The 26,185-nt window shown below is 51.5% G+C and overlaps 2 protein-coding genes across 5 annotated transcripts in view; both read left to right on the forward strand.

Annotated features, from left to right (window-relative positions):
* The first annotated feature begins 1,923 nt into the window (after positions 1-1,923).
* Positions 1,924-13,372, forward strand: LOC116950959 (inorganic pyrophosphatase-like). Its single transcript, XM_032969174.2, has 12 exons — positions 1,924-2,088; positions 4,255-4,431; positions 4,788-4,852; positions 5,420-5,473; positions 7,135-7,254; positions 7,633-7,719; positions 9,136-9,262; positions 9,401-9,528; positions 10,438-10,523; positions 11,169-11,238; positions 12,137-12,176; positions 12,372-13,372. Exons 2-12 carry the CDS (start codon positions 4,260-4,262, stop codon positions 12,398-12,400), a joined length of 978 nt encoding a protein of 325 aa, XP_032825065.2. The 5' UTR covers positions 1,924-2,088; positions 4,255-4,259; the 3' UTR covers positions 12,401-13,372.
* A 4,429-nt stretch (positions 13,373-17,801) lies between these two features.
* LOC116950889 (uncharacterized) overlaps positions 17,802-26,185 on the forward strand; it is a 58,625-nt gene continuing 50,241 nt past the window's right edge. Inside the window, exons 1-2 of one of the 4 annotated variants that reach the window (XM_032969031.2) lie at positions 17,802-19,274; positions 23,372-24,021. The gene's annotated coding sequence lies outside the window, so the exon portion shown is untranslated. Of the gene's footprint in view, positions 19,275-19,363; positions 24,022-26,185 lie in introns of those variants that run through there. The other 3 variants (XM_032969032.2, XM_032969033.2, XM_076073253.1) reach the window with 3 other exon arrangements.

The following is a 26,185-nucleotide window of genomic DNA, read 5'->3' on the forward strand; positions in this document are numbered from 1 at the left end:
TGGCCCATCATGCCCTCTTGCCATCATGCCCTCTGGCCCATCATGCCCTCCGGCCCATCATGCCCTCTGGCCATCATGCCCTCTGGCCCATCATGCCCTCTGGCCATCATGCCCTCTGGCCCATCATGCCCTCTGGCCTATCATGCCCTCCGGCCCATTATGCCCTCTGGCCAATACCTGTCTTGCCCAAGCCCACTTACTTTTCATATCATTAAACATCAAAGGTCTCTCAACGCCCGCTAAAGGCCTGCTTGCGAAGTGCCCGTTAGTCGGTAACTCTTGGGAAGGAGGCCACCCCCTGGTTCTCTGTGATGGTTATTGCCTGGGCAAGGCAGAAAATCAATCAGGCAAATCCCATCATTACGACTGAACACGGTTGGCAGCTGCTGCGGGAGTGATCGGAGTGCCTTGGCATCGGTTTCACACAACAAAGACAAAGATCCCCCGTATAGCCTGAAGAGACTGTAGGGGCAAGTGCTGTTAGCGAGCACCTATGAAGGCCGGAACGGCACACGAGGGAGTGGGTGTCCAGCACCACGCCCGACCGCCTTTGTTTCCCCAGTGACGATGTTTACACACCGCACCAGGTACTCATTTGAGGCTGAGTCGACCTAGGGGAGGCCCAGGACCGGTTCAGATAATCGTCACTGGGTGTTGGCCGTGAGCACGCAACACACACGCACGAACTACACGTGTCGGGGCTGTCTGTCCCTCTCATAAACTCCACACGCGGCCCAATCTTCACCGAGTGTGTAGGATTTTGCGGAGTGACGCACCGTTAGCCTCCAGACGGCTACCTAAGCCGCTTAATTGCAAGGCGAAATGTAATCATCAGCTGTCCTCGTGGAGTATGTAACAATATCGAAACGCAGACTATAGGTCTGCACGTACATAATGTGGGGCCGTCCATAAATGACGTCACACACCTGGGGGGGGGGGGGTCAGACATTTGTGACGATGTGTGACGAGGGGGGGGGGGGAGGTGAGAAATGTGACGTCACATCAAAATGCGCAACTTTAAATAAATATAGACAACACGTTCTACTTAACTAAATAGACTTTTTAATAAATGTTTTCTCCTACAACATCAGATTGCAGCGCCACATTAAATACGCACAACAATGACAATAGTTTAAAGCGATTTGAAGCATGTTTTATTTTGGGGAGGGGGGGGCAGAGCTTTGTGACGTCATATTTGAGTGGGGGTCTGACTTTTTGTGACGTCGTGTGACGAAGGGGGGTCAAAAATCGTCCAAAATCGCGTGACGTCATTTATGGACGGCCCCTTTGTATCGCCACATGAAAAATAATAAATATATAACACAACCCATCGGCCCCCCACGGTGCTCTGGGAGCACGTAATGTCAGCAGCATTGATTCAGCACAAGCTAACAAAAATACTCTAGGTCGGCTTCGACACGCAGTGTCTCATCAGCAGTCGGACTTGCTCGCATCAATGCTTGCGCAGTGCCGAATGTTTACAGGCGAGGACACACACTTTCTAATATACGGGTCCTAAGTTCACAATTATAGAATATACAGGGTCCCCCCGATATACGTCGGGGTTAGGGGCTGGAAAGTTGCGACTTATACAATTATATAAGACACAGGATCCCCCCGATATACGTCGGGGTTAGGGGCTGGAAAGTTGCGACTTACACAATTATACAATACACAGGGTCCCCCCGATATACGTCGGGGTTAGGGGCTGGAAGTTGCGACTTATAACGAAACGACGCATAACGGGGACTTACCCCCGCCCCCTAGAATGATTTGTTTATGGGGGGGGATAGGGAACGTCAGAGCGTAAACATTGCCCCAGTGGGGGTGGGGCGAGGGTGCCGCTTCCACGACTGCTGATTGGTGGAGTCCGGGGTTGGCTGACGCGGGGGGGGGGCGCGCGTAGCCAATCAGGAGCGAGCGTCCTTGGCGAGCGCACCCACGTGTGGCACAGAAGAGAGAAAGCGGCGTAGCTCAACTTCCGATAGCCACACGGACGGCTGGCGACTGGGGGATCACACTGCCTAGTCTCACTGCCTAGTCACACTGCCTAGTCTCTCACTCTACCCAGTCTCACACACTACTCCGGTGAGTTTGTCTCACGCGTTACCTGTCAGAGCCTCACCGCTCTGTCCCTGTGCGCTGTTACAGTCTTGAGGCTTTTCCACATCGGTGTGGTACATAACAACACTTGCCTACCGTGCGTCCACTGCTGTCTCCACACCGCCTGCTCTGCCTAGACTGATGTGTGTGTCGTGCTGTTGTCTCCCCTGCTGTGTCTGCTGTGCTCTGCTGAGTCGGCTGTCTCCTCCACTGTGTCTGCTGTGCTGTCTGCTGTACTGTTGTCTCCTCTGCTGTGTCTGCTGTGCTGTCTGCTGTACTGTTGTCTCCTCTGCTGTGTCTGCTGTACTCTGCTGTCTCCGCTGTGTGTGTTGTGCTGTGTGTCATGTGCTGTGTGTCTTGTGCTGTGTGTCTTGTGCTGTGTCTTGTGCTGTGTGTCATGTGCTGTGTCTTGTGGTGTGTCATGTGCTGTGTGTCTTGTGCTGTGTCTTGTGCTGTGTGTCTTGTGCTGTTGTGCTGTGTGTCATGTGCTGTGTGTCTTGTGCTGTGTGTCTTGTGCTGTATGTCTTTTGTGCTGTATGTCTTTTGTGCTGTGTGTCTTGTGCTGTGTGTCATGTGCTGTGTGTCATGTGCTGTGTGTCTTGTGCTGTATGTCTTTTGTGCTGTGTGTCTTGTGCCGTGTGTCTTGTGCTGCGCTGTGCCTGGTCTGCTGTGTAGCCGCTCGTCCACTCGCACGTGTGAACACTGTAATGCACTGTACACAGGTCACCGTGGTCACGTGTAGTAGAATGTAGCGTGTTGACTGCAGTGACATGGACTGTACTGTGCTAATATCCTGCATGTGAAGCCTGGGGTGTCTACGAGATTTGTGCGTGTAGACTGTATAGACTGTCGTGTGTGCATTACTGTATTATGTGTAGATAGTATATACTGTATTGTATGTAGATTATAGTGTTTGCAAACTATAGTGTATTATGTATAGACCGTATACTGTAGGATGTAAACTGTCTTGTATAGTGAGTGGTGCAGATGTCTGAAGCGATGCGGTTAGACACCAGACAGCCGAGAGACAATATATGTAACGCCTGATGAATGAGTGATGTTAATTGGATCTTATAATTCTTTTTTTAATATATAATTAGCATTTGGATTAGAGTGGGGAGCGACTTTGCCGATTCGACATCGGTCAGTGTGAGAGGCGCCACGCATTTCGAAACCATTGGGGAGTTTGACACTAGCATGATAAGGGGTCTAATGTGTCAATTACATGTCAACCCCTTATCAGTGCCCTACATTACTACAGAACAATACAGATCTTATTGGTCACCTCGTGACCCTTATAAATCTCAACGTTCATCCTATACACTACACCATACACTACACCATACACTACACCATACACTACACCATACACTACACCATACTAGATTTGAAGCTTTCGTGACTGCAAGGATCCATACAAAGAGTATACTACACCATACACTACACTATACACTACACTATACACTACACAATTACAAACCTGTCAACCCCTTATCAGTGCCCTACATTACTTCAGAACAATAATACCTTATTGGTCACCCCGTGCCACTTATAAATCTCAACATTCATCCTCCAAAGCCCCATCACAAGGGAGAAACACAAACAAATAGACGATTACCACAAGTACACTCACCACAAGTACACTCACCACTACACTCACCACTAGTACTCACCACTACAAACCTGTCAACAACCCCTTATCAGCGCCCTACATGATTACAGACCAATTCAGACCTTATTGGTCACCCCGTGCCCCTTATAAATCTCAACGTTCATCCTACATAGTCCCATCACAAGGGAGAAACACAGACACAAATAGACCACTGGTTGTTTTTGCCCGTAGTGAAACGGCTGTAGCGCCGTATGGACCTGAAAACTCAATGTCCCTGCACAATAATGCGGGGGTTAAACCGTGTGGGTTGTTGCCAGCTTGTGCTTCTGTATTGTCGCTGGTCGCACTAAAGGCTCACCAGGGCCCCTCGGGGAGCCTTGCAACGAAGAACACTTGTTGTATAGTAGCGCTAGTGTTATTGTTATAATGAATCATCATTATCATTAATATCCCTCCTCCCCCGCCTTCCACACTTTGAGCTACGCGGGGAGATCTTTCGTAGCATTTTGCTGATGCGTAGCGCCCCCGACTGACCGCAGGAGAGATGTGGTGGAAGCCGCTCGCGGTGCTGACGGCACGGACCCCTGCACGGGGCCTGGCTCTGGCCGGGATGAAGCGGGGTCCACACAGGGGACTGGCCCCCCTCGCGGCCTCCAGAGCATACGGGACGGAGGAACGCGGCGAACCAAACTCTCCCGAGTACCGCCTCTTCTACAGCTGAGTGATTCGTCCGTTCAATCATTCATTCACTCGCTCCTTCACCCAACTCTTCTGCGGCCGAGTGAATCCTTCACTAAGTCATTCATTCGCCCAGCTGCAGAGGACTGCCTCTTCCACAGCTGAGTGAATCGTTCATTCACTCATTCCCCTAATTCTTCTGCAACCAAGTGAATCATTCACTAAGTCATTCATTCGCCCAGCTGCAGAGGACTGCCTCTTCCACAGCCGAGTGAATCGTTCATTCACTCATTCACCCATCTCTTACTACAGCTGAGTGACTCATTCAGTCACCCAAATCCCCGCACCCCAAAGTGTCGCTAACGTCCCGTGCGCTCCCCGGTCTCCCCCACAGGGAATGCTCAGGGTCAACTCATCTCGCCCTTCCACGACATCCCTCTCTACGCGGACCCCAAGCAGGTGGGTTCCCCTTGGATCCCCTTGGGGTCCCCGCACCACACCTCACGCTCCCCACGCTCTCCACTCAACCAAATGTACCCCCCTCTCCACCAGGCTAGCATATCCAGGGTTGCCAATGACGGTGATTTGTTTATGATTTTACCGCCCGGCCCTGTCCACGGGGGGCATCTCAGAGCGCTCTACATCACATTTTGACCTCAACACATTTTAAAAGAGCACCCCCAGTGGCAGCTGTCCCTGTGCAGCATAAGGTGACTTTAGGAACCTGGCCCACAAACGGGCATTAGTGTGGCAGGATGGAGCAATAAACAAATGAAGTTCACGGGAACAGCAACCATGGTGGTAGTAGTGATAGAAGAACGATACGGACACGACTGGCCGCCTGTAAATGAGCGAGTGACTGGAGCGAATCAGTGAGTTCTGGATCATCGATCAAACCGACTGCTTCACTCTGAATACGTAGAGGTAGCAACCGTAGCTTGGATTTACCCGATGTCTCCCCGTGTCCCCGTGTCCCTGTCTCTCCATGTCCCCGTGTCCCCGTGTCCACCTCTATCTCCCAAACAGAAACTCTACAACATGGTGGTCGAGATCCCTCGCTGGTCCAACGCCAAAATGGAGGTGGGTGTTTGTTGTGATTAAAGAACATTGTTCTGGCCGAGGATCAGGAATAATAATGGAGTGGCAGCCGCGGGTTTGAAACGTGTCCAAGAGGAACCCCACCGCGGAGATGACACGGTTCAATCGGTTATCGCGCAGGAGCTGGGTGCAATATCGCATACCAGGGGTCGTGAGAGGTGGCGACGGCTTGCTGGGGGGAGGCCTTCATCCAACAGTGGATTGACGGTTATGATGATGGAATTATAAAATAACTTTTCGCGTTGTCATTTTAGTTGCGTAACGTTCGGCGCCGCGTGCTTCGTGCGCCGATAACATCTTGAGAGTTTTCGTTCCACTATCGCGGTGCAATGACCGGTACTCTCTGCTTCTAGACCGCACCGCCAGCGTACAAGTGGAAATTCTTAGACACGACACGTGGCTGTGCCTGGCCCTGGCCGTAAACCCGTTCAAATGTGAACCTGGCGGTTTTTGGCGGGCGAAGGCCCCGGCTGGCTCGGGTTAGCGAAGGCCACCACCTGCCCCATGCGATCCGCTCACAACACAAACGACGGCAGGAAAATACCGCCGGCGCTCTCTCCCAAGGGCACCACAGAGGGCACCGCGCGTCACCGTCCCGTTGGCCGCGACGCCACGCCGTGTCCTTTTGTCACCTCTCGCCTGGCCCACTCGAACGACGTTGCACTCGTCATTCCTCGTGTGAACGAGCGGTACTTTTTTTATTATTATTATGAATTATTTTATCATTACACTTCCATACCCGGGAAAGCCTCACTGAGTCTCGAGACTTTTTCGGGTTTTCTTGGAGTCCTGATAAGTTTTCCCGCAGTAGGGGGGGGGCGACAATCGCTCTGGGATTTCCAATTGAGTAATCTGCGGTGTTAAATTTTCAAAGTTGCTCAAAAGTTTGGACCGTCAACGCCAACACACAATGGCGGCTCTTCTTCGAATATGCGGCACAGGACCTGTAACGGCCACCGTGAAGCAAACGGCACCTACCCAACGGTTAATTCGCCCGCGGTCGCCTCCTTCGCCTTCGCCTTTATCACTCCGCCATCACTACTGCCGTGGATGCTGCTTCCTGAAACTTCACCTGCTCGTTTCCTCCACCCGTGTTGAGAATTCGATTCACCAGACTGTATATTATTCATAGGCTGTCCACCGTGGGTGGCTAAACTTCCTAACGTAAGAGCCACGTCTTCGTATAACCGAGAGCCACATGACAGAGCTGCACGCACACGAGCGCTGAGTAATGATTGGCCACCTGCAGTTATTTTGCATGCGAGTTTTTATGTACTCATTCATTCACTCACCAAATTATGCATCGTACTACCCCCTTCTACAGCTGCGTGACTCACTGACTCACTTATCTTCTTGCTCATCCACCCTAATTGTGCAAAGTACTGCCTCATCAACAGCTGAATGACTCACTCGCTCATTAGTTCTCTCACCCAATTGTGCGGAGTACCGCCTCTTCTATAGCCAAGGGACTCATTGACCCAACCGTGCTGGCGAGTGGTGCCTCTTCTGCTGTTGAGCTGTGCGCGCGAGCGGTGCCGTCGTGTAACGAGCGCGTCGGGGGGCGGGGGGCAGGGGACGGGGGGCGGGGGACGGGGGGAACCCGCCGGGTACGCTCGGCTCACTGCTCGCGCTGCGCTGCGTAGATCGCCACGAAGCTCCCGCTGAACCCCATCAAGCAGGACGTGAAGAAGGGCAAGCTGCGCTTCACCGCCAACGTCTTCCCCTACAAGGGCTACATCTGGAACTACGGCGCCATTCCGCAGGTGCTGCGCGCCCCCCCCAGTGACCACGCTTGCCTGGCCTAGCCTCGGTGCACTTGGGTTGGTGGTGCACCGGCCCCTTCGTGGAACTTGCCCCGACAATCCTTGTAGGCTAAATGAGGATCTTTGCCTTTGTGTAAGACAAGGGAGTACCCGTCACATAATGATGCAGACACCAGCTCCAGATACCAGCCCCTTCACAGCACTTGCCTCAACAATCATTGTGGGCTACATGGGGATATTTGCCTTTGTGTGTGTAAGACATGGAAGACCCATTCCATGAGGAGGCGGACACCGGCTGCAGTTACAAGCCCCTTCACAGCACTTTCCCCGACATACCTTGCAGGCTACATGGGGGTCTTTGTCTTTGTGTGTGTGTAGACATGGGAGGATCCGTCACATAAAGACGCGGACACGGGCTGCTGCGGAGACAATGATCCAGTGGACGTGTGCGACATCGGCTTGCGGGTGAGCTGTCCCTACCTCCCTGGGCTGTGTTGCTGTATTCTCAGGATTATAAGACTCTCCGAAAATTAAGGCGCACCCCAGATACGTACTAGGTGTCAAAAAAATGTATGCAAATCTGGTCATGTACACACACACACACGCAACTACCGGATGAAGTCACCAATTTAGACCGGTTCTTTGTGGTGTTCTGCAGGGATTTGTGTTTGGCCAATCACTTTTTAGCATCTACATGGCACCATTGAATATTTTTTGCCCTTACATCTTGGCTTATCCTACCATTTCTTTGCAGATGATACTCAAAATTTATATCCGGTTATGACCAGACAATGCAACAGCTTCTTCTGCGCTATCTGCATCACTAACAGTGGCTAATTCATGGTTGCGCCAAAACTTTTTTCAACTAAATGCCGACAAGACCGAAGCCGTATTTATCGGCTCCCCTCTGCATCTTTCTAAAATTGGTTCGCCTCGTTTGTTGATTGATGGTCACGATGTCATTCCCACACGGGACGTCATATAAACCTTGGTGTTCAGTTTGACCGGTCATTGTCCTTTGAGGCACATATCTAAGGTGGTTAAAATGCCCTTTTTCCACCTAAGAAATATTACCAGAATGCATCGCTTCCCGTCACCTGCTGACTTGGAGAGATTAGTCCATGCTTTTGTGTTGTACCGACTTGACTACCTCAACGCCTCACTGGTTAGAATTCCGAGCAAAGTACTGGGCATAGGACAGCTTGTTCAGAATGCAGCTGCTCGAGTGCTTACACCACGTACACCATTCCGTGAGCACATTACACCAGTCCCATTATCTCTTCATTAGATACCAGTCAAATTTCTAGAGGATTTTAAGATACCGCTGTTAATCAAAAAGGCTTTAAAAGGGCTCGCCCCACATTACCTGTAGGAACTAATACATTTTATATTTCATCAAGGTCCTTAAGATCGTCTGATCCCCAACTGCTCAGCATCCCCCAGTCTAGGTTGTGCTCTTTTGGTGGCCGGGCTTTTGTTAGCATTGCACCCAAGCTATGGAATGCCTTGCCACTTGAAATCAGGCAATCGGAGTCGGTAGATATTCTTAAGCTTGCTTTGCAAACCCCATCTCTTTAAAGTGGCCTTGCCTCTTTAGTTTGGCGCTGTTTTTGTTTCCTGCTTTTCATGCATTGCACACTGGGACCCTAGGATGGAATGCGCATTATACATTGGAATTATTATCAATTATTATATTACTATAAACCCTCCCTCCACGCAGCAATCTTTTTCTCTAAAACACAGTGGGGAGAAAAATGCATCTTGTAATGCAGAGTATGCACGACCTTCTTCCGAGTAATCCAGCACTGTGGAGGCGGGGATAGTGGCGTGTCGCTCGATTGCACGTATGACTCGGTGCCCCGTGTGTGTGTGGTGGCGCAGGTGTGCAACCGTGGCGAGGTGGTGAGCGTGAAGGCGCTGGGGGTGCTGGCGCTCATCGACGAAGGGGAGACGGACTGGAAGGTCATCGTCATCAACGCCGACGACCCGGAGTTTAACAACATCAACTGTAAGCCCCTCGCCTGCTCCCCTGCGTAGTTTTTTACATGCCAACAGTACCTGTAAGTTACGCACGACGCGTGAAGCGGCTACGTTTTTGACGAATCGACGCGCGCGTGACTCTGCCGATGGCGACGATGGACCCCAGCGCTGGCGGACGTGGAGAGGCTGCGGCCCGGATACCTGGACGCCACGCGCAACTGGTTCCGGGTTTACAAGATTCCCGAGGGCAAACCGGAAAACTGCTTCGCGTTCGACGGCAAATTCAAAGATAAGGTACCCAAGCGAATCGTTTTGACTGTTTAGCCGGGGCGGTCAGCTGCACAACCGTAGTCGCTCTTGAGCTTGCTCAACTTGATCATTGCCAGCAACTATTTTGTCTGCATCAGAGCGAGTAGTTGCTCAATGAGGAAATCAAACTGCGTAAAATTCAGGAGCGTCACGACCGATCGTAGCAGCGCGCACAACGAATTTCATCACTATAAGCCGCTGAACGGATCAATGCTTTCGAGTAGAGTCTGCCTCTCCTGTGAACAACCGGTTGGTGCATTTGCTCGCAATTGGTGAAAGAGACGACTACATTTAAGCGATTCAGTTGCAAGTTGCACGTCGCAATGTCGAGTTCCAAAAGATGAAAGTATGGTGTTGCCCAAAAGCGAAAATCCCAGCCGAGGTGGTAGAACGTTCAAGGTGGCCAAGTGCCTCAGAGGTCAGAGCGCTGATCTGGCACCGCCGAGGTCACGGGTTCAAAACTGGGTCCTCAAGAGCAGCGAGCCAATGGTCTCAGCCCAGTAGCCAATGACTACACAAATAAAAACCATCATATTAAAACCATTGTTCAGCAGTTAATTCGGCTAAATTCCAGTTCGGGGAATAAAATCATACCTTAATCAGTTTGACGGTCATTTGAAGGACGTCACTGTCATATGCAGAGCAAGTGCTGCCCTCTACTGCGTGTGCACCAGAGATCACTTGAAGGGATCCCGGTGGTAGCTCTGAAATATCCAATTTCGCGAGCCGTTCTCCAACGCGAAAGGTTGCACTACTCTTGTGAAAGGTCTGAACGCACGCTTTTGGCTCGTCATGCGACCGACGCCACCGATCGCCGCCAATTGCGAGTCAAACCGGGAACGAGAGGACAGATGGGAAAAGCTCGCCGTGTTTCCCTGAACGTTTGTCTCACAGGAGTTTGCGGAGGAGGTCCTACAGTCTACACACCGCTACTGGCGATCCCTCATCACCGGAGCCACCAGCCCGGGCCAGCTGGACTGGTGAGTGAGCAATGCAGTCGCAGCCGGGCGCTGGTGGCTTATGCTGCACGTGGCCTGTAGTCCAGCAATGTGAAAGTCGCGGGGGTTGGTGGGATCACACGCACATTCCTGTAAACTCCCTCCCTACCCATGGGCGTTGAGGTCACTATCTACGCAGTACAGCAAGTGGGTTCATTTGTACTTGTATGTGTATTTTTTGCGCTTTTTTTGTGTTTCTAGTTCGTACAAAAGATTAGATGCAAGTTTTCGTGTATGTATGTTGAACTTCTTCCGCACCGTATGTAGCCAACCGTGCTAATCGGAGGTGCGGGGGAAAGACAACATCTAAATACACTCACCTGTCTTTTGACAGAACTGAGACTGAGTTGGTGGTTTAGACAAGGCTGAGGGGCATTGTACACACAAATGAGGTGGTCGTGTGACGTGCACGCAAGGAGTTACGGGAGTCACGCCTTCCTGCGGTTTGCGAGCGCGACCTGGTGCGTGATGTTGGTGCTTCTAAGTGAATGACGAGCGGAAGGTCCAATCGTAATCGGTGGATCGGTTCATCATTGCGTGCCTGGTGACGACGCCGGAAGGAGGTTGTTTCCGTGATAACGACGGCCCGCCCCCCTTCCATCCCTCCCGCCCTCCCTTCCCACCCAGCACCAACACCAGCGTGGACGGAAGCCCCTTCAAGCGCGACCAGAAGACGGCGCAGGCCGCACTGCAGGCTGTGAGTCGCACCGCGTGACCACCTCCGCGTCGAACGAACTTTGGCGTCGGCCGAGCCGTCGTTTCTTTATTTTACGATGGGGCAAAGGTGCGGCCCTTCAATTGCTCTCTCTCTTGCCACTTCTGTGGTGAAGGGCCTCCGTTGCTAGAGCGAACTCTACCGGAACTCTAAAGGTGGGCGTACCCACACTTTGCCCGCACCGCACGCGACCGGCTGGCCGATCAACTGACCGCGGTGAACGCATTTATACCGCTGGGTGGACAGAGGCAGTGGGAAGGGGGGGATTTGAGTGTTTAAACTGCACTGGAAGTTGAAGTCAAACTGGCGACCTCTGGATTACAATGCCAGTGTGGTAACCCTTTACCCCACTGAGGCAGCTCAATGTTTCAATAACAATAACAACAGTAGTATATTTAACAAAAAACTAATTGCATCAGAAAACACGCCGATTAGTAACGATCAGAGGAAGGGTTGATGGATCACACGAATGTTGTGAAGCTCCCTTCCCGTGGGCGTTGAGGTGCCGTACCCTGGCTCGCCAGAGGAGAGTCCAGCAAAAATGTGGACTAATCTCGATCTGTTCCATCTGGATCGGACAGTGTTACCCCCTCGCACACGCGGGTTTTCTCCGGGTGCTCCAGTTTCCGACCACATGCAAACGCTCATTAATTGCTAGACAACATCCTTAAAATATATTCAGAACCTCAGAGCTTGGGCAATTATTGGTAGCGCCGGCTTCTCACCGCCTCGCTGCTGCTGCCTTCTCGTTTGTCTGTGGTTACTCACGGCTCCCGAGTCATTCTCTCGAGGTGAGCAAATACTTTGGAGCGGCGGGGTATTAGTACAGGTTCAAAATTATCATAATTAGTCTCATCGATGTTCCATTTGTCTCCAACAGAACCCTCCCCTTGGTGCTCCCAAAAGCATCCCAGTCGAAGGTAAGATGTTTTCCCTGTCTACGTTTTAATTCACTCTCACGCGTTCGCGATTCATTGCACTTTCCAACGAGCGCTCTCCGATTTGGCCACGCTGGCTTAAAAAAAAAAGAAAACCAGCAATCACAGAGCTGGCGAACATCGACGCGAGCGTATTTTTTACATCTAATGTGATCCCGTGTCCTTTCTTCTGCACAGTGGACAAGTGGCACTACCTGAGCAGGTAGGAGTGGCAGAAGGATGTTACTCCAGGTGGTGCTGGAAGACGGTTCAAATCATACGGAAGACGGGCCCCGTCAAGAATGTCAAGACTCCGTGGATCATGCACGGGTGGTAGCAGGTTTAATTGCGTTTTCACAAGGGTGGCGATGTGCACAGGTGTTGAGAGACAGCAGGACTGGCTAACCGAGTCTCGGCTGGAGACCGAGCTGGGGCGTCCGCGAGCACGTGGTTTTGCACGAGAGGACGCGTCTCCACATCCGTCAACGTCGTTAAGGCCGCGATTTCGTCGCAGACGTTTGTCGTAAAAAAAAAATCACGGCCGAGGTGCGGGGAAAAACAATGTAACTATTTGTGGACACGTCTTGGAACGTGGTGCAGCAAAGCATATTCCTGTTTTGAAAAGAAAATGTATTTGTGAACAAAAAAATGAATCGCTGCTCAGAAGTTAAACATTTAATTTAACCCAGTGGCTAATTTAGGTTATTTGTTTTTTCCCCCCTCTTTGAATAGACTATGATATAACTGGTTCAAATACATTGAAATGCAGGGATGTCTGGTTTGCATCGGGACAGCCCCTCCCACCCTCCCCCCATAACCACGGTCTAGAAATCGGTAATTCCATACGCGTGATGTATGGCAGTTCTTCAAGGAAATAAAGGAAGCGCCCAATCTAATGTTTCTAAAGGAATTTCCAAGATTGCAGTGAGGGCTTCGTTCAAATTCACCATTTCCGTGACCCCCTGCTGACCTCTGTGATGAAACCGTTGACTTGGTGAATTACCATGAACACGCCGATGGAGATGACCGGTAGGGTTCACGTGGACCCGAGGCAGCACAGTTACACTGCCACAGGTCATTCCTCGAGAACACTTGCAGATTATTTAACGATTTTTATCAATTGGTGATGTAATATATGATTTTGTCATGGTGAGAAAGGGAAAGGTGTTGTCAATAAAGTTTATTTAACAGTGTATAATTTTTACGAGTCTCCATCAACAAATCCATCACTAGCACTGCCAACATAACTACCATCAGGAAATCCATACCTGTCAACACCTTATCAGTGCTTACTTTATTACATACCAATTCAGACCTTATTGGTCACCCGTGCCCTTATAAATCTCAACGTTCGACCTACAAAGTCCCATCACAAGGGAGAAACACAGACACAATGTTGCCCTATTAAAACGGCTGTACGCCGTATGAACCTTACAACTCAATTTCCTTGCACAAGAATACGGGTAAATCGTATGGGTTGACAGGTATGCAAATCCATCACTACCACCTATATCACTACCATCACAACCAGCACCAGTAAATTATTCACTACCACCAGCACTACCAACACAACCAGCACCAGCAAATCCATCACTACCACCAATATCACTACCAACACAACCAGCATCAACAAATCCATCACTACCACCAGCACTGCCAACACAACCAGCACTGCCAACACAACCAGCATCAGCAAATCCATCGCTACCACCAGCGCTACCAACACAACCAGCACCAGCAAATCCATCACTACCAACACAACAAGCATCAGTAAATCCATCACTACCACCAGCACTACCAACACTACCAGCACTAGCAAATCCATCGCTACCACCAGCACTACCAACACAACCAGCACCAGCAAATCCATCACTACCACCAATATCACTACCAACACAACCAGCATCAGCAAATCCATCGCTACCACCAGCGCTACCAACACAACCAGCACCAGCAAATCCATCACTACCAACACAACAAGCATCAGTAAATCCATCGCTACCACCAGCGCTACCAACACAACCAGCACCAATAAATCCATCACTACCACCAGCACTACCAACACAACCAGCACTAGCAAATCCATCGCTACCACCAGCACTACCAACACAACCAGCGCCAGTAAATCCATCACTGCCACCAAGCAAGCAGTTATCATTTATTTTGGAGGAACGAGTTAACACAATCTTTGTAAAACACTCACATTAGGATACGTTCTCGGGTTTATTAAGACCAGTTTGTGCCCAGTATCTCAGGGGAGCTGAATATGCATAACTGTACCCCACAGATGAATGGGTGTGATCTCTTGTTTATACTGGGTGTGATCTCTTGTTTATACTGTATACGTATGTAGGCTTTCACGACCCCAACGTTCACTCACAATTACGTTTATTTTGGGTTAGATAGTGTCGCTGTAATGTCGCCGTGTAGGTACAATACGTATTTAACGCTAAAGTAGGACCACAGTAGCATTAATACGCCCGCTTCATTGCGAACACAATAGCACGCCTTAATATAATTACCGATAGCATATAATCACCTTATGTCACTAATCCATAACCTGCCAATCACAATCAATAGCCCCTCGATGATCAAAGTTGTTCACCTTGCACGGCTGTTCCGGACATCGCGGCACCTGCTGAATGACTCCACAGCGGGAAGCAATTTCACGCCTGATGATGATGGGTGTGATCTCCAGCGAAACGTCGGACAAATTTGTTCAAATTGTTGGGCCTTTCAACATTCAGCACATTTGATGATTTGTTCTGTCGGGAGGTGGATGGATAATTAAGTTACGCATATATAATCGAACCCCAAATACAATGTTTAGCCATAAGGTTGTTCAGTACAATATGTATCAGCTGCTCGAGACTTAAAGGAACGTTGCATTTTAACCCTGGAAATAGCTGTGATCGATTCAAAAGCACCCAAACCTGAATCTCTAGCGATCTTGATTTGAAGCTTTCGTGACTGCAGGAATCCATACGCTATGTTTTTTTTTCGGCAAAGTCACGTAGGTAGAAATAAATTAAAATAAAACAAATCACGACGTTTCGATTGCAACACAAGCAATCATCATCATCAGGTGGGAAAACCACAGCAAGAAAAAATCACCCCATCACCATCCCCCATCGACATAACCACTACCGACCATCACCAATCGCCTTCAATGACCCCCCCATCGCAATTATCCTTCACCATCCACTCATCGCCATCCTCCATCCCCCACATCCCCTCCCATCAGCCATCACCACCCCCATCACCACCCTCATCACCCATCACCACCCCCATCACCACCCCCATCAGCCATCACCACCCCCATCACCACCCCCATCACCACCCCCATCAGCCATCACCACCCCCATCACCACCCCCATCACCACCCCCATCACCACCCCCATCACCATCACCACCCCCATCACCACCCCCATCACCACCCCCATCACCACCCCCATCACCCATCACCATCACCACCCCCATCACCACCCCCATCAGCCATCACCACCCCCATCACCATCACCACCCCCATCACCACCCCCATCACCACCCCCATCACCACCCCCATCACCACCCCCATCAGCCATCACCACCCCCATCAGCCATCACCACCCCCATCACCATCACCACCCCCATCACCACCCCCATCACCATCACCACCCCCATCACCATCACCACCCCCATCACCACCCCCATCACCACCCCCATCACCCATCACCATCACCACCCCCATCACCACCCCCATCACCACCCCCATCAGCCATCACCACCCCCATCACCATCACCACCCCCATCACCACCCCCATCAGCCATCACCACCCCCATCACCATCACCACCCCCATCACCACCCCCATGACCATCACCACCCCCATCACCATCACCACCCCCATCACCACCCCCATCACCACCCCCATCACCCATCACCATCACCACCCCCATCACAACCCCCACCCCCATCACCCATCACCACCCCCATCACCATCACCACCCCCATCACCACCCCCATCACCATCACCCCCATCACCCCCATCACCACCCCCATCAGCCATCACCACCCCCATCAGCCATCACCACCCCCACCCCCATCACCCCCATCACCCCCATCACCACCCCCATCACCACCCCCATCACCACCCCCATCACCACCCCCATCACCACCCCCACCCCCATCACCACCCCCATCACCACCCCCACCCCCATCACCATCACCACCCCCATCACCACCCCCATCACCATCACCACCCCCATCAGCCATCACCACCCCCATCACCATCACCACCCCCATCAGCCATCACCACCCCCATCACCACCCCCATCACCACCCCCATCACCATCACCACCCACATCATCACCACCCCCATCACCATCACCACCCCCACCCCCATCACCACCCCCATCACCCATCACCACCCCCATCACCCATCACCACCCCCATCACCACCCCCACCCCCATCAGCCATCACCACCCCCATCACCACCCCCATCACCACCCCCACCCCCATCACCCATCACCCCCATCACCCATCACCACCCCCATCACCACCCCCATCACCCACCCCCATCACCACCCCCACCCCCATCACCACCCCCATCACCCACCCCCACCCCCATCACCATCACCACCCCCACCCCCATCACCCATCACCACCCCCATCACCCATCACCACCCCCATCACCACCCCCACCCCCATCACCCATCACCACCCCCATCACCACCCCCATCACCATCACCACCCCCATCACCATCACCACCCCCATCACCCATCACCACCCCCATCACCCATCACCACCCCCACCCCCATCACCACCCCCATCACCATCACCACCCCCATCACCACCCCCACCCCCATCACCATCACCACCCCCACCACCACCCCCATCACCACCCCCATCACCCATCACCACCCCCACCCCCATCACCATCACCACCCCCACCACCACCCCCATCACCACCCCCATCACCATCACCACCCCCATCACCATCACCACCCCCACCCCCATCACCACCCCCACCCCCATCACCACCCCCATCACCACCCCCACCACCACCCCCATCACCACCCCCAACCCCATCACCATCACCACCCCCACCCCCATCACCCATCACCACCCCCACCCCCATCACCACCCCCACCCCCATCACCATCACCACCCCCATCACCACCCCCATCACCATCACCACCCCCACCCCCATCACCCATCACCACCCCCATCACCATCACCACCCCCATCACCATCACCACCCCCATCACCATCACCACCCCCATCAGCCATCACCACCCCCATCACCATCACCACCCCCACCCCCATCACCCATCACCACCCCCATCACCATCACCACCCCCACCACCACCCCCATCACCACCCCCATCACCATCACCACCCCCATCACCACCCCCATCACCACCCCCATCACCACCCCCATCACCACCCCCACCCCCATCACCACCTCCACCCCCATCACCATCACCACCCCCATCACCATCACCACCCCCACCCCCATCACCCATCACCACCCCCATCACCATCACCACCCCCACCACCACCCCCATCACCACCCCCATCACCATCACCACCCCCATCACCACCCCCACCCCCATCACCACCTCCACCCCCATCAGCCATCCCCGCACGCGCCTCTGGGTGTCGCTGCGTTGGCGCGGCCGCCGCCGCCGCCTCCTCGCCCAGCTCGTGGCGCCTCTCTCCCGCGGCGACAACAACAGCAGCAGCAGCTTGTGTAATAATAATAACAACATTAACAACTATTTGTCGTCAACGTCAATGGTAAATATAATGTTAATGGCGATGTAAATAGTAGCGGAGCGAGGCGGCGGGGTGGGAGGTGGCCGCGGACCCGGGGCGATGGAGGAGCGAGATCCCCGTTGAAGCTGCGTCACACGCAGAGGGGAGCGCGGGGCGGCGGTCCCCTCGCCGGGACCCTCACTCCGGACCCCTCACCCCAGACCCCTCACCCCAGACCCCTCACCCCAGACCCCTCACCCCAGACCCCTCACCCCAGACCCCTCACCCCAGACCCCTCACCCTAGACCCCTCACCCTAGACCCCTCGCCGGGACCCTCACCCAGACCCCTCACCCTAGACCCCTCACCCCAGACCCCTCGCCGGGACCCTCACCCAGACCCCTCACCCATACCCCTCACCCAGACCCCTCACCCAGACCCCTCACCCCAGACCCCTCACCCAGACCCCTCACCCCAGACCCCTCACCCCAGACCCCTCACCCAGACCCCTCACCCCAGACCCCTCACCCCAGACCCCTCACCCAGACCCCTCACCCCAGACCCCTCACCCCAGACCCCTCACCCCAGACCCATCACCCTAGTCCCCTCGCCGGGACCCTCACCCCGGACCCCTCACCCCAGACCCCTCACCCCAGACCCCTCACCCTAGACCCCTCACCCTAGACCCCTCGCCGGGACCCTCACCCAGACCCCTCACCCTAGACCCCTCACCCCAGACCCCTCGCCGGGACCCTCACCCATACCCCTCACCCCAGACCCCTCACCCAGACCCCTCACCCCAGACCCCTCACCCAGACCCCTCACACCAGACCCCTCACCCAGACCCCTCACCCCAGACCCCTCACCCAGACCCCTCACCCCAGACCCCTCACCCCAGACCCCTCACCCCAGACCCATCACCCTAGTCCCCTCGCCGGGACCCTCACCCCAGACCCCTCACCCAGACCCCTCACCCTAGTCCCCTCGCCGGGACCCTCACCCCAGACCCTCACCCCGAACCCCTCACCCCAGACCCCTCACCCAGACCCCTCACCCCAGACCCCTCACCCAGACCCCTCACCCCAGGCCCCTCACCCCTCACCCTAGACCCCTCACCCTAGCCCCAGACCCCCTCTTCCCCCCGGATCACTCACCCGAGGTACCGCTGCTACGAGCAGCTGGATCCCGGGACCACGGAGACCCAACACATCTTGGACCCCTCAAACCCCCCCCCCCCCCAACAACAACAAGGGGGCCCAGCGGAGGGAGGGGGCCCAGCGGAGGGAGGGGGCCCAGCGGAGGGAGGGGACCGAGCGGCCATCCACGAGGCTCGAGGAACCTGGGCTGGGACATGATGTGCAGGTTCGGTTCATTAACCACGTGGCTCATTCTCTCGTGGTCTCCTAACTCAACGTGTTCCAAGCAGGTCGTAGTATCCGTAATACAGGGGGTTTCATTTGGGGGGGGGGGGGAAGAGCGCGTATAAATATATAAATGTGTCGTTAAACCCTCCACCACCCGACACGGACAATTTTGGAAGGTTTGTCACGTAATTCGTTACTAGCACAGCAAACATCGGTCTGTTTGAGATCAATCAAATACGCAACATTTACAATCGGTTATTGTTATTATTTACGGCACATGCGGTGTTAAAAGTGTTCGCGGTCCCGGGTTGAAGCGATGTTGTTGCTGATTCTGTTGTCTTTGTACTGTAATGCCAATTGAGTAACTTGTGGGTAAACAATTTATTTTTCCCCTATGTTACCAGGTAAAGCCCATTGAGCAAATGTAGCAGTTTTATTTCCCAGACGGTGGTGACCTTGCCCACAAAGGGTAGCTCAGCGAAGTTGTGGCTCATCGCGTGGACATTTAGAGCAGCCTAATTACTCCTCTTGGACGCGTGATGTTGATTTTAAATGTGGAGGGGGTTTGCGGTGAGAGAGACACCGCAAACTTCAAATATACAGCAGCAGCAGGCGTCAGGGTCGGGATCGAATCCACAACCTCCTGCATACCAGGCGAGGTAGTTAACATCTCATAGCCACCGTGATGATGAGAAGCACTGCAAACTCCAAATATACAGCAGCAGGCGTCAGGGTCGGGGTCGTACCCACGAACCTCCTGCATACCAGGCGAGGTAGTTAACATTTCATAGCCACAGTGATGATGATGAGAGACACGTAAACTCCAAATATACAGCAGCAGTCGTCAGGGTCTGGATCGTACCCACGACCTCCTGTATACCAGGCGAGGTAGTTGACATCGAGCCACCGTGGCGATTTCGTCAGCTCGCAATGGGTTCGATGTTTGGCTATGAAGTTGTTTTTACACTTTGGTATGGAGAACGGAGGACAATCCTATGCAGAACTTGTGGGAGAACATTCAACAGACTCCACACTCACTGCAGAGCCAGGAGTAGTACAATGTGAGCCCCATACAGCCGCACACATTACGGCATCGGCCCTGAACACAAGCAAAACTTCGACATTCACTGACTCATCAGCAGACTGCGGGCTGCGGAGGAGGTTCAAGGGCGACTTGGGTGATGATGATGATCATCGTTGATGGTTCCGTTTTGCGCCCAAAAAAAATCACGAGCGTCGTCGGTGGAGACTTCTGGAACTATGCACTCCCAATAACCCACAATGGTGTTTGTAAAGAATACTTTTGCATACCATGTCAACCCCTTATCAGTGCCCTATCTTACTACAGACCAGTTCAGACCTTATTGGTCACCCCGTGCCCACTTATAAATCTCAACATTCATCCTACAAAGTCCCATCACAAGGGAGAAAACACGAACAGACGACAAAATGTTTGCCCCCTATTGAAACGGCTGTACGCCCTATGAACCTGAAAACAAAATTGTCCCTAGTCTTAGTTCTTTCGGTAAAGTCACGTTGAAGGGAAACAATAAAATAATAATATATATAATAAAAAATCTCACGACGTTTCGACCATAACACAAACGGTCGTCACGTGACTTTACCGAAAGAACTAAGAATATTAATTACTGCAGTCACGAAAGCTTTAAATAAAAATTGTCCCTGTTCAGGAATACAGGTAAACCGGTATGGGTTGACATGTATGCTTTTTTAAAATATATATTTTATTGTTTCCCTTCAACGTGACTTTACCGAAAGAGCTAAGAATATGAGATAACGCGTGTTGCGAGGCATTGTCTGCTTTATCTTTCCATCCTCAGGCCTGCGGCCCTAGCCTATGCTGTAAAAAAAACACGTGGCGGAGTGTTTATAGCTCACGGCGAGTTCAATTAGCACGGTCGGCTATACGGTACGGTGTGTGAAAGAATTTCTACACGCGTACAAAAAGATGTACCCCAAATGTTGGCGTCGTTTTGCCCCCCCACCCCCCCCCCCCCAAAAAAAAAATTTAGTGTCTTTATAATCGGGAGAATAGTGTTGCTTTGGAGAACAGTCTTCCGGAATGTGATTATGAATATGCCGCTTTAATTTGGGGGGGGGGTTAGAGATGTCCGCGCTGACGAATATCTGAACAAGGGGGGGGCATTTGGGGGGCCCCTCCTAGGTCATTAAACGAGTGCTGTACCTGGGAGAGATAAAGGCGGCCGTGCGTGGTGTTTCCCACCCCACCCGTTTCATGTGGAGTTTTTAATAGGTGCTCGCAAATAACATTTGCCCCCCACGGGGTCTGTTCAAGGCTATGCGGGGGGTATATTTGTCTTTGTGTTGTGTGGATACCACCAGGGGGCGATGCTGCGCCACAATTCAACAGTGAGACTTCCTCTACGATATACGCTATATCGCGCGATACGACGATATTTTTTTATTTAAAGCTTTCGTGACTGCAGTAATTCATATTCTTAGCTAATTCATATTCTTAGCTCAACGTGACTTTACCGAAAGAGCTAAGAATACGACGATATTTGTCCAGTTGAAATACAGGTAGTCCCCGACTTGCAATATTTCGATCTTACGATGGCGATAGCGATATGACAACATTGTAAAATATTTGTATTTAATTTCGCGCGTACGAGGTACGATAACTGTACTTTATCATCGCCATCCTCCTCTTCCGACAACTAAGTTAATGTGTAGCCATCAGCAACCTAACATCGTTCAAGTATGCACACGACGGACAGAATCTTGGTGAGCACAGTAGAATATGATACGTTACGATACGTTCAGTGCATGTATGATACGTAGCTTTAGCGATTTAATTTTAGGGTTACCACGATACGACACATACGGTCAATGCATGTTAAAAGTTTTTTTTTAATCGCAGATAGGATTGTTTCCTGAAAAAAAAACTTTCTATGAAATTGCAGTTCATATAGGTAGGCTAAGAATGTATACCTTGTTCTTTACTTAAAATGTTACTGTGCAATACAGTATTGTAATAAAAAATACATACAGTATATAGTTTATACAGTACGGTACTGTAAATTTCCCTGTTTTGCTAAATTATCACCATTCTTTAAGACGCCTGCGTAGGCAAGGCCATCTCCGACTTACGATATTTTCGACTTACGATGGGGTCGTCGTAACGCATCTCCGTCGTAAGTCGGGGACTACCTGTATATATCGTTTTGTAAGCCGGGTGAGAACGTTGGGGACCGGGATAGAGGCTCATTTTGCAAGCGTACACCTCGGCTCACCCAAAATGGGAAAAACGGATGAAACGCAGCAAATGACGGAAATAGCAATGGGAACAAATACAACTTGTCGCGAGAAAACGAAAATCCTGCACGAACAAAGTTTTGCAAAAACGCATTTGCAATCGTAATGGGAAACTAACGTGGTAATCGTCACTATGAAAGTTAATATCGTATCGTAAACAAAAATGACTGTCGCGGCAACTTGCAGGCGGAGCCTCACGGAGTTGCGAGATTAATTTTCAGGAGGGTCCTGCCATGGTAAGACCCATTGAGCTCATAATAGCTCTTCTTTAGAAGCGACCTGGCCACACATTATAGCTCAACAAAATGGCTTATGTGTTTCGCAGTAGGGGGGAGCGATTTTTCCTGTTTGTAAACCCAAACGTGTGATTTGCAGCTATGGAATGTTTGTTCGATGTTTGTTGAACTTCTTTCGCACCCTACGTAGGCAACCTTGCTTATCGGAGGTGCAGGGGAAGGGCAACAAACTTTAACGCAATACCAGTTACATTTTTTTGTGTGACCCTCCATTGCCTTTCACCCCTGGGAAACCTAATGATAATAAGTTGAATAATAATAACATTTACTTACCCAGGAAGGCCTTGCCGAGTCCCAAGACTGTTTGCCAGGAGGACCCTGCCCTAGGATGTTTGGCCCGATTCCTTTAAACGAGTGTTTAGTGTCTTGAGAGATGAGTCCGGTAACACCCGGAGAAACCCCACCGCGTATCCGAGGGGACATCACTTCTCGGCCCGACGCAAACAAATTGATGAACCCACTTGCTGTACTGCAATGTACTTACCACCTCGTGGCCCAGCAGGTTTGGGAGTGCCGCGAATCTCTGCTATCCAAGCGTTTTCTTCACGGTGTGCTGGATTACTGGCATATGCCAGCCGAAGATATGCCACCCGGCGATGTGGTGGGTAAATCGGTAACAGCCGGAGATGGAGGTATGAGATCTGGTAATTTGCGCGAGTGAGAAAGTGTCGGGACATCCAATACGTCTGGACGTGGTGGAAGAGTAGGCCACAATGGCTTCCACCAGGGAGCTGTCGGTAACCAGCAGTGGCACGAGCAAGAAATTGCGGAGCTGAACCTTGACTCTACAGGTGCAGTTCGGTGATAAATAACAACTGGATTTATATCACGTCTTAATATTATGAGAATCATCTCCTCTGCACGCTGTACAAGGTTCAACGAGTTACATCAAACATTTCTGGATAAAACTCCTTAATTATCGCGCAGGCTTTGCCACTGTGACCCAGCACGCGCACGACAGTAAAACGTTACGAGTTGGATAGGATCTGGTTAAAAAAAAACGCACACGCTCTCGGTTAAACGCAATCAGAAATGAAGCTTTTTTGTTTTGTTCCAGTCTGTGGTTGCAGAGGCCGGAGCTGTGCGGGAGACGAGCAGGACCAGGCAGGTTGCGTGCGGCTCACAAGCGCGACTGGCTGACGCTGCTCACAGGTGAGAGTTGGGGTGGCTGGTCCTCGTCAGTCAGCCCCCCCCCCGACCCCTCTGCGCGCGTGCCTTTGCTGTGACCCGTGGGCGCTCCGCGTGCGCAAAGCGGGTTGACGTAACTTACCCTTGGAGTTTTAAGCATGAATACGCTCGCCACATTCGTAAATGAACACTACCTTACAATGGGACATGATTTACGTGTGTATATGCATATACCGTCTTCTCCGAATTACAAAGGTAACTTATTTCTTTAGAACTACGTTTTACGTTTTGTTGTCCTTCCCCCGCACCTTTGATTAGAACTGCTTTTTGTGTTTAATTCTTCACCCACACCTTTCAAGTAGCACGGTTGGCTGCATACGCCTGTGGATACCACCAAATACTATCTTTTAATCGGGAGAATACAGTATTGCTTTGGAGAGCAGTTTTCTGGAACATGATTTATGAATATGCCGCTTTTATTTGGGGCAGATATGTCTTCTGGTAGATGATTCTGGACGGCCGTTGGCTTCTTCCGTCATCTAGGTGGTCACGTATCGCTATGCTATGAAGGAACCGTGTTCCAGAAAAGTAATTTGAACACCTTGATTAAAGCTTCCGGAAGACTGCGTGTTACATGGCTTAAAAGTTGCACCCGCGACCTTTGCTTTAAAATACAGAGACTTAAAGCGTGACTTACAAACCAGAGAATACGTTAATGAGGCTGAAGTTTCCGGGAGGACTTGCGTCTTTGGAGATAATTTTTAGTTTGTTTAATCCGGCTATTTTGTTCCATCTTGACTGATATTTAATACAGTTTGGAACAGAGCGGTGGCACGTTGTGTTGGCGCGCACTGTGCAATGAACTCTGCGAGCTCCGTTCATTCCTAACCACGGCTAACGTTACTGGCACGTGATATCTGACCTCCTGGGCGCCCTCTTTACCCGCACTAACCAGCATGGTGAAGTAAGGTCAAACAACCCCCGTAACCAACAAGGCATAGGGAAACCTTAATCTCGCAGAGGATTGACAAAGGGCCATACATTGTAATACGATACAATTTGGATTTGTGCAACTTATAAATGTGACCATATCTTGAGATGCTGCAGAGGAACGGTGGGCATTTATTGAATAGAGGCAGTCAGTCAAAGGCGTGAGGAGAAAGGAATGTCTTTAGCCCAGACCTGAATCACAGCAGGGAGCCAACGGCACAGATGGCTGGAGAAAGTGAGTTCCAGCTTATGGGGGCAGCAAAAGAGAATGAGCGACCTCCCTCTGAGCAAAGGTTTCGTTAGAAAGCCCTGAGTTGCTGGACGGACAATACGTAGAAGGGAATGGAGAGCAGGGTTTGGCAACATGCGGCTTTTGAGCCACATGTGACTCTTTAAGGACCGTCTCGTATTCACATGCATTGCTGATCTTTGTTGCCGACTCCTGGACGAGAGAGGGAGATGAGTGGGTGGAGGAATGAAGAGCGTGTGGAAGGGAGTTGAGTCAGATGAGAGGAGAGAGAGAGGTAGGAGTGTCCAAATTTTACATTGATGAAGAAGATGTGCACGTTGGCCTATTTATGTTCTTATGCGGTTGATGGTTGCTCCAGCGTCATCTAGGAATAATGTCAAAGCCAGGAGGAGTGGGATGTTTGGGTTTCGATTGAGGTGTTTGTGGACGTCCACGTTTGTTCCATTCTATTTGCCGGCATTCTTCCGATTCTGGGTGAGATTCTAGGATGGTGGCAGCGCGATCCCAGAAGGGGGATCAGAACTTGAGTGAGCGGGGGAGGTACATTCTTGAGGTCTTAATTGATGATGGGTAGGTGGTTGTCGTTGGCAAGAAAACATGTGAACTCCCTTTTGCAGTTTGCGTGTCTCTGCGGATATTTGGTGACAGAATGTTCGTCAGAACAGGGATCCAGGCAGGAGATTGGTGTCAGGTTATTTGTTTGAATAATCGTCTGAGTGCCTGTTTTGCCAATAAGGAATTCTGTTTTGGCAATATTTAGCTAGAGTAGTTTGAACCAATCCAAGATGAAACGACATCAAGGCGGGGTGTGAGAGTAGCATGCCGATGTTGGGTTCATGGAGTGATTTTTAATATTTGTAATTTATATAACACCGTGCATCAACATCTAATGGCAAAAATATTTATGGAGAAAACAAAAAAAAGCGGAAATTACAGCAGATGTATTTC

The sequence above is a fragment of the Petromyzon marinus genome, chromosome 41 (assembly GCF_048934315.1).
Source record: "Petromyzon marinus isolate PM22_M1 ecotype Great Lakes invasive population chromosome 41, UKy_Petmar_22M1.pri1.0, whole genome shotgun sequence".
Lineage (NCBI taxonomy): Eukaryota > Metazoa > Chordata > Hyperoartia > Petromyzontiformes > Petromyzontidae > Petromyzon > Petromyzon marinus.